The 20,553-nt window shown below is 44.9% G+C and overlaps 1 protein-coding gene across 1 annotated transcript in view; it reads left to right on the top strand.

The window, feature by feature from the left end:
* WNT2 (Wnt family member 2) overlaps positions 1-18,360 on the top strand; it is a 43,964-nt gene extending 25,604 nt beyond the window's left edge. Inside the window, exon 5 of the mRNA XM_049641719.1 lies at positions 17,186-18,360. Within this exon, the coding sequence (XP_049497676.1) occupies positions 17,186-17,415 (230 nt within the window). The 3' untranslated portion in view covers positions 17,416-18,360. The remainder of the gene's footprint in view (positions 1-17,185) is intronic.
* Positions 18,361-20,553: the final 2,193 nt, after the last annotated feature.

The raw sequence follows: 20,553 nt of genomic DNA, 5'->3' as shown, positions 1-20,553 counted from the left end.
GTACATGGCAAAGAGTCAAAATATGTAGATTAGCAAGATTCTTCGGCCTTGACAAAACTCTAACTGGTCGACTAACGACCCTGTACAGCAACCCAGCATCCTTCCTGTGATCTGGGAGCCAAGAAGAGTAGAGCTATGTAAGGTACCTTCCCCCTCACAAATACCACCTCTGTGACTCTGGAAGAGGGGTCCAGGGCTTTAAAGCTAGCCTGCTTTGGGGGCACCTCGGTGGCTCAGTCGGTCGATCATCTAACTCTTGATTTTGGCTCAGCCCATGATCTCACGGTCGTGAGATCGAGCCTCGCTTTGAGCTCCACACTGGGTACAAGCCTGCTTAAGATTCTCTCTCCTTTCCCTCTGCCCCTCCACTGCTTGCACTCACATGCTTGAGATCTCTCTCTCTCTCTCTCTCTCTGAAAAAAAAATTAAATAAATTAAATAAAGTTAGCCTGTTTTGAAATCTGCCATACTTCTCACTCTCTCGCTCTTTCCAATATGCTGAGAAGTTGCCAAATACTAGAAAGCAAAAATTCATCCCACTGGCCTGGCTGTCAGTGGACAGTGGATGAGAGCTGTGTAAGAGGCATTTTATTCATTTAAGCCACACCCTTCACTTGCAGAGGGCACCTTCTCTGTCTTGAACTCATTCAAAGAGCAGCTCCATCAACCTCAACATAGCTGTTCCCACCATTGTGGTTTTATGCGCCTGCTGGTCTCTGCCTTTCACTTCTCCGGGGCAACACTGAGCTCCAGGCTTAGAACAGTCTTTGCAAAGACTCTGATACAAAATAAGAATGAGTACAAGTCTCAGTGGATAGGAGGAGATAGAAGCCCACAGCCAACTCTGGCTCAAGCCAAATTCTCAGACTTAGTAGAAAGCAAGGGAATTCATTATCAGGAAAAACATCCTTGAATTTAAATTCTGAGTTTGTTTTTGAATCCAAAGCAATTGCAAAGGAACCAGTAAAACAGTGTAGATGGCAGCCAGCTCCTAACAGTAGAGTGACCAAGAGGCACAATTACCAGGGAATGTCACAGGAAGTACAGAACTTCTCCTTTGTCTCTGAGTGGCTGAATTTCTTCCTGGTTTGATGAGCACGTTCTTTACAGCATTTGGGCGGGTTTGTACATGCAGCCTATGGATTAACAAGTACCTAGCGCAAGGACCAGATGCTGTGCCCTGCTGCATTCCTGACATGCTTTGGGACCTTTAACAAGTCAGCCTACCTGTCAGGCTAAAGTTTCAGCCAAATCATCACAAAACATATACTTTGATACTGGATTGTCCCAGAGGTCTGGCTCCCCTCTGCCAGTAACTAGCTGTTTAACCTCAGGCTCCTCGGACAGGACATGGGGATGATGACATCTTGATCACTTTAGGAATTACAATGGATTGACTCCCGTGTGCCAGGTACTGGGCTAAGATCATTGCACACATGGTCTTATTTAATCCTTAGAGCCGCCCTATGACATCAGTGCATTGGAACCAGTTACTGAGAAAAAAAAAAAGAGGGTGGCTCCTGGTTGATCAACACTAACCAAGAACCAAATTCACATCTTAGCTTTTGAAACCAGATAAGCAGCCTTGAATATCATTGTCCCAATTGTACTGATGAGAAAAGTGAATGACTAGCTCAAGATCTCACTGGTCTTGGAGGGGATGGATGTCTGGCTGTCTGACCCCATGGCCTGTACACCTGACCCTGACATCACAACTCGTCACTAACTATCTCTATAAAGGTGCTACAAAGCAGAACCCTCATTTCAAATGTATGAAGACCTGCTTCCCCAAGAAATCTTTTCTGGGTTTTTGGATTGAAGTAGTTTGCACAGTGAAGCAAACGGTTATTATGCTTGATGACCACTTAACTGTCTCATGGATATTATGAAATAAAGACCTTACTTTGTCTTCCCCACAGAGGAGATTCTGAATCTATTCCCTGATGCCTCTGCAGGATACTGTTATTCTTCCACACTTTGCTTTTTCTGCTCCCAGTATTAGAACACTATTGTTTCTTGATCCTAAATAGTAAACTCATCTGTAGTACCGGCCATTCATTAGCACTTGATCTGCATTCTATCATTGATTCTCACAAAGAATCTATAAGTGGGTATGTTATTATCCCATTTTATAGGAGAAAAAACTGAAGCTGTGACAGACAGGTTATGGAATTTGCTCAAAAACTCTTGGTTGGTCAAGAAGCAGAGCAGGGGCTTGAATCAGAGTCTATCCATCATTTTAACCATTTCACTCTGCCTCCAGATGCATCAGCCACAAGGCAGCCCATGGCAGGTGCTGACTTTCTAAGGGAAGTTTTATAATTTACTCACTCTCAATTTATTTCTATTCTATTTTAGGCTCATTTGAGCTTATCTCATTTTTATCTTAAAAAGTTGTGAATTTGGTTCTTGTTGGTGTTGATTAACCAGGAGTCACCCTAGTTGTTGTTGTTGTTGTTGTTGTTGTTGTTCTTCTTCTTCTTCTTCTTCTTCAGTAGCCAGTTTCAATGTATCAGATTGGATCGGATTTCCATTAAGATCCCTAGATTTGGGGCATCTGGGTGGCTCAGTCAGTTAAGTGTCCAACTCTTGGTTTTGGTTCAGGTCATGATCTCCCAGTTGGTGAGATCAAGCCCTGCATTGGGCTCTGTGCTGACAGCATGAAGCCTGCTTGGGATTCTGTCTCTCCCTCTCTCTCTGCCCCTCCCCCACATGCATTCTCTGTCTCTCTCTCTCTCTCTCTCTCTCTCTCAAAATATATAAAATAAACTTCAAAAAAGCTTTCAAATATTCTTTCCTTTGAAAAAAGAAAGATTCCTTGAGCTATACTTGATGCCCTTTTATAACTGAACCTAAGAAAATGCCAAAGTTATCCATATAAACTTTGCCATATTTCTTTTTAATTCTGTTGACCATCAGGTGGCTGTTTTAATAAAAAGACCATTCTGGTGTTGGCCATCACGTAGACAAAAGTTCTGACTGAAAGAGTATAGTTTTCATTGTTCATACTTGAATTCACATATGAATAGCCACCTGTATGAGATGCAGATTTTTCCTGAGAAAGTCTGCTTCAACTCACACAGCTGCTGGGAGTCTTGTCCTTGCCTGTGTAACCTATGGCTTTCTAAAAATTAAGCTTTATCCTGGCCATTTTCTCCTAGAAACTCACATAGTATACACTCTAGAAAATCAGTCAAAACAGTTGTCAAAGTGTGTGGTACAGAATCGTTCTGGAACGGCCTCTAACCTCTGCCCACAGAGGCAGGGAGATGTGATAGAGCTGAGACCTACTAGAAGGGGGAGATTCCTGCCTGTACCTCACAGTGGCATTCCTTCTCTGAGCTGTGCTCCCTTGTCTTGAAAGGAAGGTGTTGGGGGTTACAGGGCTAACATCCTGTCAGTCTATATTAAAGAAGCCCCCAGAATGTGCCACATTGCTGAGTGAGCACATCACTAAGGGACTCTCTTCCCTTCGCTAGAATCATTCCACCTAAGAAAGAACCTGTTTTCTGGTAAATGGAACTCCCACATGTTTGAAATGGGTTTCCTTTACATGTATCCAGGCTCTCAAATACATCAGAATTTGCAGTAAAATTTAAAGCAAATAATTTTTTTCATTTCTCTACTAAGATTAGCATTAACCTTTCCCTAGATTACATCTCATACCACTCAGTCTGCTTTGTTGTGGCCATATTGTTTTATTTTGCTTTTTTAAAATATCATACACATTTAATATTTAACTTATTGGGCACCTTCCACTTCTCAGCACTGGAAAACCCATGGTGGTAAGCACACTGAATATTGCCAAGTAATAGATGCCTGTAACTGACTGACTTCACTCCTGCCAACCAGCGCCTGCTTCCTGTTCAGATCAACTCATGTGACTGACATGAGCCACTTCTTCTGTCAGTTTGGTTTTGTGGAATGGATGAAGTCTATAGGCACTATTTTCCAAAGTGAGGGTCTCTTCAGAAAACTATTAAATCGGAATCTCAGGGGACTGCTGCTGAGATTCTATATGCATTTCAAACTTAAGCACATTAAAATGGGAAGTCCATGTTTTAGGCAGTCCATGATTCCTTATTTTTTCATAAGTATGAGGTAAGAAGAAATCCCGGGAGACATTATATTCTTTGGAATACCTACTCTCTTACAAAGGAAAAAAATTCCTTATTTAAGGGGCTCTAGATAAGTGTCACACAAAAATATCTCTGGCCTGGGCTTGCCCAGTACAAGAGGGTGTTTGTTCTTCCACATGGAGGCCCTGCATTTTCAGGAAACTGCTTTCACTGTGAGTAAGCACATTAAAATGATTTCAGCCATCTAAGCTTTCATAGAAATTAGCTGGACAGAAATGACCAAGTAGGCCCTTTAGTGAAGTCCTAAAAGAATGATACCAAGCCTAGTGAATTTCGATGAGAAATGCAGAAGGTGAGTCAAGACCCCGGGGTACTCCTGGGTGAGGACAGACCCAGACCCCAGGGGGAGAAGGGTGATGGGAACATGAGTTCCTATGAGAGTCAGGTCTGTGCTACACACCTTCTGGGCATTTTCTCTGAATCTTCAGGGCAGTTACCCCAATTTATGGAGAAGGGAATTAAGGCTCAGAAAAGCTACTTAACTTGCCCAAGACTGTGTGAACTGTAAGCAGTAAAGAAAACAAAATAAATAAAAATCAAAAGTCCATACTTTTCTCATTATATCTACACTTTACTTCCTGAAATTTGGGGAGGAGATGTAGCAGAGAAGGGAGACCTGTGTACTAAAGAGGCAGTGTGAGGAAACCTAATGGGACAAGGGGCCATTGTAGAGAGGTAGACAGGAGTCAGACTGAAGCTTCCCTTGTGTTTGGCTCAGGTTGCCTCAAGGTCCCTTCCAATCACAAGCCCTTCAAGTTTCCAAGAGTGTTAAATGTCCTTAATTGTTCGCCCCCCAAAATGATAAGCTCAAAAACCGATTAAGGAAGATATTCTTAGGACAACAACAACAAAAGACATTTTCCCCTAGCCTTCAGCTGAACAAAGGGAGCGCTCTGATGTTTGACTGGAAAGACTGCTCAGATTCCAGGAGTACGTACAACGGTGTGATACGGTGCATATGACATTATGCAGGCCACGTTGGAGGTGAGATCTAGGAAGCGGGGCTTTCGGGGATGGCTGTTCTAGCGGTTGTGTGGTTATCTGCTCTGGTTATTGCCCCAGGCGTCTGCAAATCAAAGGAGTCCTCAAGTTAGAGATAGTCCATCTCTGAGGAATGCCGTTGTCCTCTCCAGAGAAGCGGTTGCACCTAATCACAGGCCACTTTCACCCTTTATGACGTAAAAACCCTGACCTGGGCCAGAGGTCACCCTGAGGTCTCCTGTCCGACTGTAGGAAACAAGCAACCCTCCACCTCTCCTCAAGTTCAAAAAACAGAGTTCAACGGTTGTATAACCTGTTGTCCACGGAAAGCCCGATAGCTGGCTGACAGCTGCAGGCCTGGAGTGGTGCAAATGCTAAGGTATCACTGTTTTTTTCTGCACAAATCATATTTGGCAAACAGCTTGCAACCCATGGGAACACAATCCCAACCACGGTTTACAGAGATTCACCGATCCAGACATGCCCTGTGGTGGGGCCTGGTTTGCTGAACCTCTGAGATTGTGACCTGACTGAAAACAAGGGAACAGCATGTCAGCCGGTAGGAATGCATGGACCTTATTTTGATATTAAATGCGCAATTCCTACAGGACCTCCTAGGTCCCTCATTGCTTCATGGATCAAATATGTATTGAGCCCCTTCTGTACGCCAGACACTATGATAAGCCTTTGGAATGCGAAGACGAGGAAGCCAGACTCGGTGCTTGGCCTCACAGGCCTTCACAGGCCCCCTGGTCTCTGTAGATGAGCCAGGTGGTGGGCACGCAATAGGACACAGGCCAGGTGTGGGGGTCCTCAAGCCCCGACAGGAAGGTGGCGCTTTCTTGGTTTCTGTCCACACTCCGTTGCTCTATTACTAGGACTTACTGTACATTTGTAATTTGGAAAATTAAAGAATGGGTTATTTATCCCTTTCAGCAGTGAGATTTCATTTAGAAATTCATGAATTGATATCTGAAAAGTGCTAAGACAACTAAACCAGGAGAGAATGAAATGAACAATGTATTGGTGAGGCTTATGAGTCACCATGTTCATAGGCAATTATTGATTATGTTGTATGATTAATATTAATTACCATCCAGAGGGCCATCCTTTCAAATTCTTAGTGGCATGTAACACAATTAGCCTGCCCCCCCTTCCCGAAACACAGTCTCCCGATTTTCCTCCTGCCCCAAGAGCTGGTCTCCCCAATTTCAGTTGCTAGTGTCTCTTCTACTTGTAAATTTGGAAGGATTTTGGAAGGAGATCTTCAGGACCCAGGCAGGCCCTCTTCACTTCTCCATCTGCACTTTGTCCCTGAGCGGCCTCCTCTTTTACAATGGCTTTAACTGCATCTCAGGCCTCATCTGGGTCCTACCCCCTGCTCGACAGCACCTCTCAGGTTGCCCACATTGCTAGCAACCTGATTCTATTAAGTGAACGCTTGATTTTTCCCACTCCCAAAACCTATTTTCCTCAAGCTTCCTCTTCTCGGAAAATAGCAGAGCCATCCACTCCATTGGTCAAGCCATAACCTGCAAGTCATTTGCTACCCTACTTTCTCACTTGCATAGTGGCCCATCACCAGGTCCTCCTCAAATGTATCGAGGATCTGTCTCAGAAAGCCTTGTTCCTTCTTTTAAAAAAATTTTAACGTTTATTTATTTATTTTGAGAGAGAAAGAGCGAGTGGGGGAGGGGGAGAGAGAGAGAGGGAGAGAATACCAAGCAGATTCCACACTGTCAGCATGGAGCCTGATGTGGGGCTCGAACCCACGACCTGCAAGATCATGACCTGAGCTGAAACCAAGAGTTGGACACTTAGCTGACTGAGTCACCCAGGTGCCCCAGAAAGCCTTGTTCCTTGACTCATAGCATATACCAGGAATTTTAGTTAATTTATTTAAATATTTGTTTGCTATCTGTCTGTCCCACTGGACTCTGATTCCATGATGGCAGGAACTATGTCTGTTCACCACTGGATCCTCAGCACACAGCATATAAACATGTGTTGAACTGAATTGAATGGCAAGTTATAAACAACTTAAAATATGCTCATCATGAGCTGAAATGAAGTCTTAGTTATGTTGGTGCAGCGTCATAGCTTAAATGACAGGTAAGTCCTAAGCATTATAATCACCCATCACTGATTATAACACATGGCCTATGAAAATTCCCACTTAAACTGAACTGTTAAATGTTCTCCTCAAGTTCAAGTGCATTAGGGCACCATTTACAGAGCTCAAAATGTTGGCTGCCCATTTCCCTGGTGACATAAAAGTCTCAAATGCAGCAGTAGCCTGTATCGATTGCTTTTAGTTGCCACCAAATACTCTGTGTGGGGCCTTTTGCATTTACTACTATCAGTGGGATTACTCGTTAGTTTATCTGATTTAGTTGTTAATGTAAGCAAAAATACTTTTTACATCCAATATTTACTTTATGTTACAGGAATAATGTGTAAATCTGCACTACCGTTCAGAATATAGATGTGCTAGAATTATTAAACTTTTAGGATGCACTGAAAACGGGCCCGTATGTGAATTAACTGACAGTGGCAATCAGATTGAATTTGTGAAAACTGAAAAACAAAGCAGCAAACTTTTTTCAGAAAAAAAGAAAATTTCAGAAAAAAAACCCACAAAAAATTTCATTTTCTATTTTGAAGTCTTCGACATAATTTGCACTAACAAAACATTTGTCAAATAGACGTCCTTTTTTGTAATAGAACAAAAATCATTGCCAATTACCGTGTTAATATGCGACAAACAAAAGAGTGATGTTAAAGTATTTTTAAATAATATATTTGCTTCCATCATGTAAACTTTCCCCATGAGACCTATTTTGTACTGGTGTGATCAATCCGTTCTTTAAATCTATGTAAATCCCATATTTCTAAGGAAAAATCCTGGCGTTACACATCAGCAGACTTTCGTGCCACCTGTTGCCATTTTTACTGATTACTGACTGGGTAGTCGTGGGCAAATTAACTTCTTCAAGTTTCCTAAGATATGCAATTCACCCAGAAACTCCCAAGGGTCCTATGATTCCATAAATGAATGAGTGAATTATTAATTAATTTCACTCTAAGGTTGCAGTAACAGAACTTGAACTTGATGCCACAGACTCCCTTAGGTTGTCATTTCGAATCTGTGAGATCTTTTAAAACGTTGTGATATTTTTTTGCATGTTTTCTCTATATGCCAAGTGAGAACATGAGAGTGGAAAGCAGGCTGTTAGCTAGCTTACTCTTCCCATAGTGCCGGAGGGCTTGGTGACTGCTCCCTGGAGAAGTGTGCCCTCCTTCAGCAAGGAAAAGCTGATCTTAATTTCTAAGAAATTGTTTTTAATTTAATATTTAATGAATTGGGAATCTGTATGTGGATGGCTGAGTATTATGCCGTGTATAGAAGAAATATAAGATCTAACCTCTGTCCTGGGGGAGACAAGATGCATGAGAAATCATCAAATATTTCAAAACAGCATATGAGCCCTATTGTGTGACATGCAATATAAGGGCTTCAGAAGGGGGCCAGGAAGGAGGGAGCAGAAGTAGGGAGAACTCTGTGGAAGGTGCTGAAGTAGGCTTGAATCTCGAAGGATGGGAGGACCTCCCATCTAATGGAGTGAGGACAGGCCTGGACAGCAGATGAGAGTACCTCCTGTGAGGAAACAGTGTACACAGCTGTGACATCAGAAAGTCACTTCAATGGGACAGTGAGGAGGTGGCCTGATTACCAGGGGTCCAGGTAGGGGTAGGTGGGAAATAAACTTGGGTAGACTAGGTAGTGCCAGACATAGAAAGCCTTGAAGAGTCTGACCTTAACTTTAATTCCATGATAGGATTTGCTAATTTCATGGAACATGTTTTTTTTTGCGCCAGTTAACCTTTTCCTGCTTATTATACAAACGTTAAATAAAATCATCTGAGATAAGTGGAGATATTGTCTTTCCTAGTTTTAGTTTTGCAATTTTTACTGTGCGAGGGGCAAGCCGTGCATGTAGATGAAATGTGCGGTCTCTAACATTTGCTCTAACATTCTTTTCTTCCCTCGATAAATCTGTGTCATTAATGACAACATGTAAGTCAACCAGAGGAGAAACAGCCGATTGGATGACGGGCTTAAGTGGATCTTGCTTTATGTCCTAATGGTCAACATATGGGCTTCTGTCAGCCTGGAGTGGCAGGAATTTCCAAAGACACAGGCCCATCCACAGAGAAAGAGCGCTCGAGAAAGCGCTCTTTCTCCAGGTCCCAGAGGTGCAGGTCTGGGAACTATTAGCAAAAGCTCTGCGTCCTCCTCTGCTGTCAGGAAGATGCATGTCGGTGGAGACAGAAATGTTTTTGCACTGGGAACCCTGACTCCATTATTAATTTTATAGCTCTAGGGATGGGATGCTCGATTCTGTAATGTTCCCCTCGCATTGCCCCACTAAAAGTGAGTTCTCTGGTCCCAAACTTATGTGATTTAGAAACTCTGATTCTTTATCATCCTTTTCCCCCAATACATATGTGAGCTCTGTGCAGGGTGAGGACAATACCAGGGAGGAGAAAGGCTGGAACTCCCACCTTCCCATGGCATAGACGTTACAGACTGCCCGGATCTTATGGACACTGAGTCTAGGCAGATGATCTAACAGTGTGGGTGAAGGTGGCGGAAGAAGGTTGGGCTCGCTGAGCCTGAGTCTGCCATACTGTCTGGGAACTAGGATCTGTACCCAGGCGGGCCATACATCTGAGCACATTTCACAAACTTAGACCTAAGGGAGCCAGGGAAAAAAGCTTCCCACCTGCAACTTATCTTAAGGAAACTGAGGAAATCAAAGTGCAATAAGAGATAACATTACAAAGCAATATGAATGATTTTTAAAATAAATGTGAAGCATCTAAAAATGTATTTATCCTCTTAACATATCAATTTGGGAAACTAATGATGGAGCCATTACTCAAAAGAGTTTTTAAAATTTCCTTTGAAGTATTTGTAGAGCCAGCCATACATACTTTTGTACATGCTGTATGATGCAAACATTTGACCTATAAAGATCAATTTGGCTTTTGGAAATGTCTCAGTGAATCTTAGAGTAAAGTCAGGGGAGAGTTATGTGAGTGATCAGGCTAAGATATGCCATTTGAGGTGAGATGCAAATTGATGCTATTGGCCTACCTTAACCAGTAAAAGTTCTACTTAGCAAGAGTTGTTCTCAGTGTTTGCAGCCACGGCCCCATCAGTGACATATATTAAAGCCACCTTAAGGACACATACATGTTTTGGAGATGTGCATGTTGGCATTGCAAAGAAATCAGTCTCATCTCTCAAAAAGGTGACAGGAATTCCACAGGAATATCAGCGCAGGAAAAACGCAGTGTCAGCTGCTAACCCCGTGTTAATTAACTAGCCATTTTCATTCTCGTGTAACTGTAGGAGTCTTAATTGTCTATGGCATATCACATGCTGGAGAAGAAGTCCCTTCCCAAAAGGTTACATGTCAGGACCTTTGCAAGTCCTTCATTTGATAAAATAATGAAGGTAGAGAGCAGGAAGGGTGCTAACACTCTGCTCTTGCACTTCTGCCCGGGAGCCTGCTTCCTGGGATCTGGCAGGGCTCGGGGATGGAGCTCTCTGCCAGATGTCACTGTCTCTGCCAGTTAAGAGCTTAAGCTCTGGAGTCACACAAGCCTGGCTTCAAATCCTGACCTGCCACCTGATAGCTGTGTGACCACGGGCCAGTTACTTACCCTTCTCCTTTTCCTCATTTCCAAAATGGTGATAACAGTGCCTACTTTATAAGCTTATAAGAATTAAATGAGATAATACAGGCAAAATGCTTATCACAGGGACTAGCCCATGTCAGTGCTCCATAAGTATTGGCTCCAATTATGAACAAAAAGAAGAGAAAGAAGATGAAAAAGAAGGCAGAAGGGAAGGGCGAAAGAAGAAGAATGAGGAGAAGAGAGGAAAAAGGAAAGGATGCATGGGCTTCAGGCTTACAGGTGTAGCTGACTTTCTTAACCCAGGGGTTCCTGTTGTGGCCCAGGCAGGGATAAGTCACTCATTAGTTAATGAACTGGTATATTGTTTGCAGAAAAAAATGGTCTAAAAGTGTGTATCTCAAGTATTTAGAACTAAACAAGCAGGAAGATTATAAAACTCGGAGGGTCTCTTTCATAAAGAGCACACACATTTACAGCCTTGATTTTTGTCTTTTACGGTAAGAATAATGGTGATCTGTTTTGGAAAAGATAATGGGAGGTCCCTAAGACAGTATAGCACTATTGCTATCAATAATAACGGGGCTTTGTTATAATTCCAATAAAAGAAAGCAATGCCAGCAAATTTTGTATAGATTCTGCAGTCTAGAAATGTGCTTTTCAGGGCTCTGATGACATGGCTCTATATTCTGCTCAAATGACAGCAAGCGTCAACATTGCCCTCCTGCCCTACAGTCCGTCATTAAGTCTAATTAGATCCAAACCCCAAAGCGGGGCCAATTTGTGGTCCATCATCCTGCAGCTTCGTCCTCTCCCCAGACGACAGAGCCTGCCCTGTACCTCTCAGCTGGCACATTCCTGGGGGCCACGGGTACCTTGCAGGGGCCATCACTCCTCCAGGCTGTGACCTCACCACTGTTCTCACATCAGTGGCTCTCAACCTTCAAAAACCCCTCTCATCTTCCTTCTTCTGGGCCCTCATTACACCCTGTTTGGGCGACCAGTGGTATTAATTCAGATTAATGGTGTTTTCCAGCATTCTGTAACTGAACACTGAACTACTGAGATCTCAATGCCAGGTCTTTGTTTCCTTTACTGAAACCACTTGTGAGTCAAGCTCTTGTCAGTGGCCATCACTTTGACTGCTTCTCCCAGAGTTTTCATGGTGTTGGAGTCCCTTCACTGAGCAATCCTTCTGTTCAGACAGGGTCACGTTCAGTTTTGTGCATCTGGGGGACCATCACTGAAGCTGAGTCAGATCACAGCTCAAGACCTCCTTAGGCTTCAGCCCACTGGGAAAATGTCACCAAGTTCGATGTCAGTAAAAAGCCCTCAGTCTGATTCAGGACTGAGACACTTCACCTCCCTGTCCTAGCACCCCGCCCCCACCCCCGTACCTCAAAGCATCAAGCGGGGAGAGAAAATTCCAGTTGCATGAATTCCTATTTTGATGACAGCATGTTGGTGGAAGCAAAGAATGCTTATTGGTGTGCAGGGCTTACCGACAAAACACAAAAAGGTGAAAGAAACTTCAGAGTCGCCTCTGAGGGTGGGGCAAGTGAGAGGGCTCCGCACACCCACTGGGGGTCTCATTTACACCGTGGCTTCAGCTGCCACCTCTGAGGTAAAGACTTCCTAGTCTGAATGTCCATCCTGACCTCTCTGCCGAGTCCCGGAGGGTATTTCCATTGAACATTTCTACCTGGATGACCCACTGTCACCCCAAACTCGATGTGTTGAAAACAAAACTCCATATCTTAGCTCAAAGCCTGCCCCTCCCCAGGTGCTCCTACCCCAGGGAAGGTCAGCAGCATAAAACCAGTCACTCAAGCCAGAAGCCTGGGAATACTGCTGACCCTCATCCTCCATATGTCCCGTCAGTCCTGCCTCCTTGATATCCCCCCCGAGCCCATAACCTCTTCCACCCCTCCCCACCCCTGCCACTGTCCTTGTCCGGCCACCTTGTGCCCTGACCAGGGCACTTCACTGCTCTCTAACTTGGCTCCTTGACTTCACCCCGGCCCCCCAGCACCCACAGTGAGCCTTCTGAAACATAAATCCACCATGTCCCCCTATTGTGTAAAACCTCTCAATCACATTCCGCTGCCCTTATGTTAAAAGTTTTAACACCTTGGGGCACCTAGGTGGCTCAGTCAGTTAAGCGTCCGATTTCAGCTCAGGTCATAATCTCACCGTGAGTTCAAGCCCTGCCTTGGACTCTGTGCTGACAGCTCAGAGCCTGGAGCCTGCTTCAGATTCTGTGTCTTGCTCTCTCTCTGCCCCTCCCCCACTCATGCTCTGTCTCTCTCTCTCTCTCTCAACAGTAAATAAACATTAAATTTTTTTTTTTTTTAAGTTTTAACACCTTAGGGTGCCTGGGTGCCTCAGTCAGCTAAGCATCCAACTCTCGATTTCAGCTCAGGTCATGATCTCAGAGTCATGCGATCAAAGCCTGCATAGGGCTCTGCACTGAGTGTGGAGCCTGCTTGGGATTCTCTCTCTCCCTCTGCCCCTCCCCCGCTCACATGCACATGCACTCACGCTCTCTCTCTTTCTCTCTCTCTCCCCATGACACAAGGCCTTCCATGTCTCGGCTTCTACCTGCCCCTGCAGCCTCACCTCTTGCCACGCTCCCCTTGGAATGCTGAGTTCCAGCCACGTTAAACACCTTTCAGAGCTTTGCTGGGTTTCCTGGTTTTGCATATGTGGCCTCCTCCCTCTTCTTCTTGTTACTGGAACATAAAAGACATACAGAAAACACACATGTCACGTGTACAGCTCAGGGAATTGTCTCAAATGAACATAGCCATATAATCTAAGCCCAGAGTAAGACCTGAAGAAGACTGATATTCTAGAAGCCTCCTTCACGCCCCTTTTCACTATTCCCCAAGGAAAAGTACCACCCTGGCTTCTAATAGCATAGACTGGTTCTTCCCACTTTGTGCTTGATGTAAACAAAAACCTACCAAATTGGGTCAGCTGTCTACTACTGCATAACAAACCCACAAACTTCACGGCCTAAAATAACCTTAAAGTCCCACCTTGGGCCTCATCGCTCCTTGCAGCCATGCTCTTCTGTCTGCTTTGTCACCAAGCTCCTTGAAAACTCCCCACCCCACACGCGGTGTCCGTCTGCCCATTCACTCCACGATCCACCGCTCCATCGTGTCATTCTGCTGAAGCACCTCTCAGCAGAGGACCCCAGTTATCTCCTTCATGCTGAGCCAAATGAACAACTGTCAGTCTTTTCCAACGTGACCCCCTCCCAACTCGGTGAGTCACCAAGTCCTAGTGATTCTCCCTCTTTAACCCATCTCGCATTTGTCCTACCTCTGTCCCCGGTCATTATCTCCTGCCCGGACTAATCCCACTGCATGAAGGATACCTCCCCGCTCCAAGAAGCTGTTTCAGACTTCTCATTCCCACATGTTTTCTGTGGATTAAAAATCTGGACAGACTCACCACTCACCATGGAATAAAACCCACACCGCTGCCAGACAGGAAGGCTCTAAACCTGTGCCCCAACTCCATTTCCACGCTCTTTGCCTAACTCACACCTGTGCCGCAGCCGTGCTGGCTCCGCACGGGCTCGTGAGTGTGCCGCAGAGGCTGCTGGGAGGCTCTCTCCTACCTGGAATGCCTTCTGTCCCATGTTCTCTCCAGAGCTTCTACTTATCCTCCTCTACATCCTATCTCTGATGCCACCTCTTAAAACTGTGCTGTTAACAGCTCCTTTTCTGATCCTGTGTGCTATTGATATTAATAGCAATAATTATCATTATGACATGTTTGGCTCACTCCCTCTAGAACGTAAGCTCCTCAGGGCAGGATCTTCATTTTGTTCCCTGATAGATCCAAGCTCCCACAGCTGTGCCTACCACAAGGTAGACACTCCGCAAACACTTGCTAAGTGAATAGAAGATTAGCATTAGTTGAGCATTTATTATGCCAGGTGCTTTCATGCATGATCTCATTCCCTCCTGACCACAGCCCTATGAGGAAGGAACTGTCTTTATTCCAGTTTTTCAAGGAAAGAAACGGAAGCTTGATAAGATTGCATAACTTGCCCAAGGTCACCCAGCTGATAGATGCCAAAGCTGGAACTTAAACTCTGATATGTCCCAGCTCTAAATAACCTCATTCTACCATCCTGAGCTTTGTTTACAGTGGTGCATTGCACAAAACCCTACTGTGGGTTTTTTTTTTTTACTGGAATTCTTCAGCAAATGGAATATTTGAAGTAGTGGAGAGATCTCTTTACATATTTATCTCTTCATTATATTAGGAATTCCCAGAATATAGGAATAGGAAGTGAATTCTAATTATTTTATTTCCCCACCACCACCACCCAAAACTCTACACAGCCCGCACAGTGTCTTACACATCTGTGTTCATTAAATGTTTGCTGAATTAAATGACGGGTGTGCTGCAAAGCAGGACTTGGCAGTGAGTCCCTTCTGCACAGGCAGTGGTTTTGAGCACTGTCCTGAATCCAGCCCCAGCTGCCGCCTCTTCTAACTCTGTGCTTCTTCAGCATGATAGAGGCTCACGGCCATCCTTGGCTGACCCCGTCTTCCACCCTGACCCCGGCCCTTTGCCATCCTTCCTGTCATCATGAAATCCCCTGCCTGTCTTCCTGCTGTCAGAGGCGTGATCACGCACAGCAAGTTGTGCCCACCCCTCTCCTCTGCTCGACCCCACGCCCTGCCTGGACCTGGCTGCTTCCCGGGTCGTTCGTGACAGGCAGGGCAACATGACATTTCTGTAGATATTTGGAGCACAGCTTGGACTGTGATAAACAGAGAGAGAGTCACGAGACACTGCAAGAATTATGAAGTGGGAGGAATTCCATGTTAAATGATGGAGGAACTGAAAATGAATGAAGTCACTGTCTTTCATTCCAATGTACTTTTTTTTTTTTTTAATGAAGAGTTTAGCTTCTCTAGGTTTGTCAATTGTTTAGGATTGTTGATTGCAAGCAACAGAAATTGGAGTGGTTTAAGCTGAAAGGGGAAGTTTATTAAAAGAATGCAGAATCTCTAGGAACCCAAAGGTTAGAATGCAGCCAGGCTTCAGGGACAAATGGAAGCACCTCTGGAAAAATAGTCCAGGATCTGGGTAGCATCCGCTTTCCACGTCTTGTCTTGCTGTCTGTACATCTGCCTCTTTCTTATCTCTCTGTAGACCTCCACTGGTCCACACACTTCATCATAGTACATGGCTGCCAATGGCTACTGAGTCCATATTAGGCAAGACTGCCTGCCTATCTCCAACAAACCTGCAAATCCCTGGGGAAATCTAACAGATTTCCCCAGAACAAGTCAGGTCCCCAGCTCTGGTCTGATCACCTGCCACCAGCTGAGCCAGGTTGTGTTGTTCAACATGGCTGCCAAGTGCCCATTTCTGTGCCCAAGAAAGAAGCAGGAAGGATCATCATAGGTGGAGCAAACTACACAAATGTCCACTGCACTTTGTTCTGCTCTATTGTCCAATAATGCTCTTGTAAAAGACTTCTGGGTGCTTCTCCAGGAATAGAACAAATTAAGAGGCTTTCTATCTTTAAGAGTCTTTTTCAGAAACAAATTCATAAAGACGAATTGCCATTTAGGAAACCTCACCCTAATTAACTAAGACAACAACATTCCGGTGGTAATTCCTAACAGGTCTTTATGCCAGTTTTATTCACTGAAGGCTTAGAATCCTGGCTTCAACAAGAAGCCTCACACACATCTAGATGGCCCCCTGGATGGCAGCGCGAACGGTAAACCAGACCAGGCGTTGCTCCCTCCTCAAGGTCTTACACAAATGATGCCCACACCTCCCCTTCAGCAACGAGCATTCTCTTCTCTTTCTAAAAAGGCAGTGTGGTCAGGCCTGGGTAGGCGGAATCCTCTCCCTTTGAGGGTTCCATGCCCTGACAAATGTGGAGAGCACTAACCTGGGTCACTGCTTCCTTGATGTGGTTTGAGGTCAGGAGAGAGGGAGATATGCTAGATCCTTCTTTCCATCTGATCTGGCCTTGCCCATGCAGTGACCCATCAATCCTAGGCTGGGTAAAGAGAAACTGAAAGGTTTATCCAGCTCAGAAGTGGGATCACGAGAATTAAAGTTGCCCACGGTAGGTCCAAAGTTTTGTGTCCATCTTTCCTGCACTTGGTCCTCTGGACTCCACTACACATGCCACAGCTGGCCCCTGGGGAGGACAGATGCTGTCTGGGCCACAGAACAGGTGGTACACAGCCCCAGGTTGGGGTGGGGGGGCACAGGGCCCGCTCCCGGAGGGTGGATTCTCCTCCTCCCAAGGCATATTGTATTCTGGCCACAGCTTTGCGGTGACACCTCCCTCGCTTGTCTTCCAGGCTCTCTGGGTACAGCAGGCCGTGTATGCAACCTGACTTCCCGGGGCATGGACAGCTGCGAGGTCATGTGCTGCGGGAGAGGCTATGACACCTCCCACGTCACCCGGATGACCAAGTGCGAGTGTAAGTTCCACTGGTGCTGTGCCGTGCGCTGTCAGGACTGTCTGGAGGCCCTGGACGTGCACACATGCAAGGCCCCTAAAAGCGTTGACTGGGCGGCTCCCACATGACCCCAGAGGAGGTTGCCATCACCTTCTCTCCTGCAAGGACTCCATTGGATCTGCAAGGACACTAGGCCTTTGGGTTTTCTCGGGGAGATATTTCCTAAGGCATGTGACTTTGCCTCAACAGAAGTCCTTCCTCTCCCACCCAGGGGGCCCCAGAACTGGGGCCACATGTTGCACACAAAGCATGCCTTATTCCCTCCGCCTTCGAGCATTCTGGGCCACATCTCTTCCTGGTCAGGACAGACTGCTAGGAGGGGAGGGGCCGGCCACATCACTGTCTCCACCCACCTAGACGTTTCCTCTTTCTAGAGCGGCTGGCCAGAGGGGAAAAGAGTGTCCCAAAGGAGCTTTCTCTGTGTCTCCCAATAAATGATCATAGTTCAGAAATCCCATACTGCTCTCAGGAGGGTAAAGACAGCAGGACCAACTGCCACCGAATTAACTGTAAATCCTGAAAAGACCAAGCAAGGCTTTTGCCTGATCAAGTGATTTTTGCAGCCACCGCGTCCAGGGGTAATTGGTAACTGCCTGGAGAAAGATGGCTTTCAAAGAACTTCAGGTTTAAAACGCATATTTTTCAAAGCACTTATTGCCATATTGAAATTTGACGTAACAAGACGGGACTGTTGTCCTTTGGTACAGTTTTGGAATCTTTACAATAGCAAGAGCCTCAGAAAGTCATTGCTTTGCATTGACTTAATATAAGGCAACTTTCTATATAAAGTCCCCTTAATATAAAGCAACTTTAGGGATCTCACTTAAGATCTGAAGGGAATTTAAAAGAAAGATTGATGATCTGGCAGTATTCTGACCTACTGGGGGAGGATGGAGGAGAATAACCGCGAGTAAAATATCAGAAAATGTGTCTGTACAGATAAGGAGAAAAAGGGGAATAAAATTTCTGTCTGGTATGATGCATGTGACCCATGGAATTTTGTAGTTGAAATGGCCTTCAGAATGATAACTTTTGGGACGGCAAGACTAGGGAACCAACGTGCTGACAGAGAGGTTTCCAGAGGTAAGTCACGCCTACACGGCCTGCACCGCGAGCAGATGCCCAAAAGAGGTCCGCCATTTGTGCCAAGGAGCATCAGCATATACCCATCACCCTCCAAGCACATTTTAAAGACCTGCCATATTTAATTGTGTTCATCTGAGGCTGACAAGATGTCAAGATATCATAGCCTCAAGCAAATGACACATAGCCTTGCTTGTAAGGTTGGTAACCCTAGTATATTATATGGCAAACAGATTGTAATTTAGAGACTCTATTTAAGGGACCCAGCTGTAATTATGGGAACATCAGTGTGCAGATTGTGGCTGGCTTCTGTCATGATCCAAAAGATGACGTCCAGGGAAAATGGAGAGGCTGCCACCCCATTTTGTATATTAAGTGAAAGAAAGGCGAAATATCTGAAGTTACTTCTCATCCGCTTGGTACAATTAGGTTCTGGTTCTAAATATGGTCTCTTTGCTGAGCTACATTTATTAACAGGATGTTCCATTCTATGCATCTGGTGTCACACTGATGTTTGCTCATTCGTCCATAGCCTGGCCTTCAGTTTCTCCATCCTTGCTCTGCAGCAGGACGTTTAGACTGAGCCTCACAGACATCAACCTGCTGAGGTACTTTGTCATAATTGACACTTGCCTCCTCACCCTCATAAAAACAACAGAATTTATCTCCTTTCTCTCGCTCTCTAGAGTTAGTCATCTGATTTTTCCAAAGTGGTTCTTTCCTCTTTTTATTCTATGGATTCAGAGGCAGGAAGGGGGAGCATGACAGAATTGCTCAGAGCTCAGTGTGGGCCTTCGGCAGGGTGTGGGAAAGCCAGGCAGGTGGGCTCGGTCTTAGTTACACTGAAGCTGTCTGTGAATGCCTTCCTGGGGGGATGAGGGGACTTTCATGGTGGTCCCACAGCCATCAGCCCTTCTGCCTGCTGGATGAATTATGAAATCATAAATCCATAGGTGTGTTGAGAAATGGAAAGGATCTAAGTAGACATCTCAGCTCCCTTCAGTTTGTATCTGGGGAAACTGAGACTGCGAGAGGTGAAGATCTCTGTGCAAATATCTGCCACTGCTCTCAAGCCCCATCACAGACAGGACCACATGTTCAGAGCAGTCAGGAAAGCCAAGCACTTTATCTAGTTTGTCTCAGAATTAATGCAAATGGAGTCTAAATAATTTTAGCATCCAAAAGGGATAGTCATTATCTCTTTTAATTCTTGGGATGCTTTCTTTTAAAAAATATTTTTAATGTTTATCTACTTTTTGAGGGAGGGGGAGGGGCAGAGAGAGAGAGAGAGAGAGAGATACACACACAGAATCTGAAGCAGCCTCCAGGCTTTGCACTGTCAACACAGAGTCCTGATGCAGGGCTCGAACTCACGAACAGCAAGATCATGACCTGAGCTGAAGTCAGACGCTTAACTGACTGAGCCACCCAGGCACCCCATAACCCCTAGGATATTTTTATCTGACTTTGTTTTTTTGCTGAGATGCATCCTACTTGATAAGGAGCAAGGGAACAAGGTGTACCCATGCAGGAACCTGCATAAATTTCCCTAATCTGTAAGGGAGACTCTGGCAGCCATCTGAAATGCCAGTAGGTATGGCCACTAGGGAGGGTATAACAAGAGAGTGAAAGATTTTTATCTGTTTTCAAATAGAGGAAATCTCCACTATGGAAAAAAAAATTAAAAACAGGTGAAGATAATTTCAAACTCATTTTCTTTAGGGCTTGGTTGAGGCTCCATAGTCCACGATTCTAAACTATACTAAAGTCTTGATTACCTGAGGCTTTTAAGGCAATGTATGGCACAAATTACCCAAAACAAAATGAGAGACTCCATTCAGTTCAGATCCCCTTAAAAATTCCCTCCCAATAAAAATCTTATTACAAAACAAAGTTTTCTAGGCCCACGATGATGCCAATTAATGTTCTGCAACATCTTTAAAAGTTCTAACAGAATAGGAGATCTTGACTAATTCAGTGGAGTTTTCTATAATGAAGATGTAATCTGCACATGACTCTGAGTCTTAGCAAATTTGTTGTCCTCAATAAATTTGCTTCCCTAAATTGGTCTGTATTGGACTGATCTTTGTATTCTGTGAGCACCTTTGTCAAGGTGCATCTTC

This window comes from Panthera uncia, chromosome A2 (assembly GCF_023721935.1).
Source record: "Panthera uncia isolate 11264 chromosome A2, Puncia_PCG_1.0, whole genome shotgun sequence".
NCBI classification, from domain to species: domain Eukaryota; kingdom Metazoa; phylum Chordata; class Mammalia; order Carnivora; family Felidae; genus Panthera; species Panthera uncia.
The sequence above is the reverse complement of the archived record's forward strand: the minus strand, read 5'-3'. Positions and strand labels throughout refer to the sequence as shown.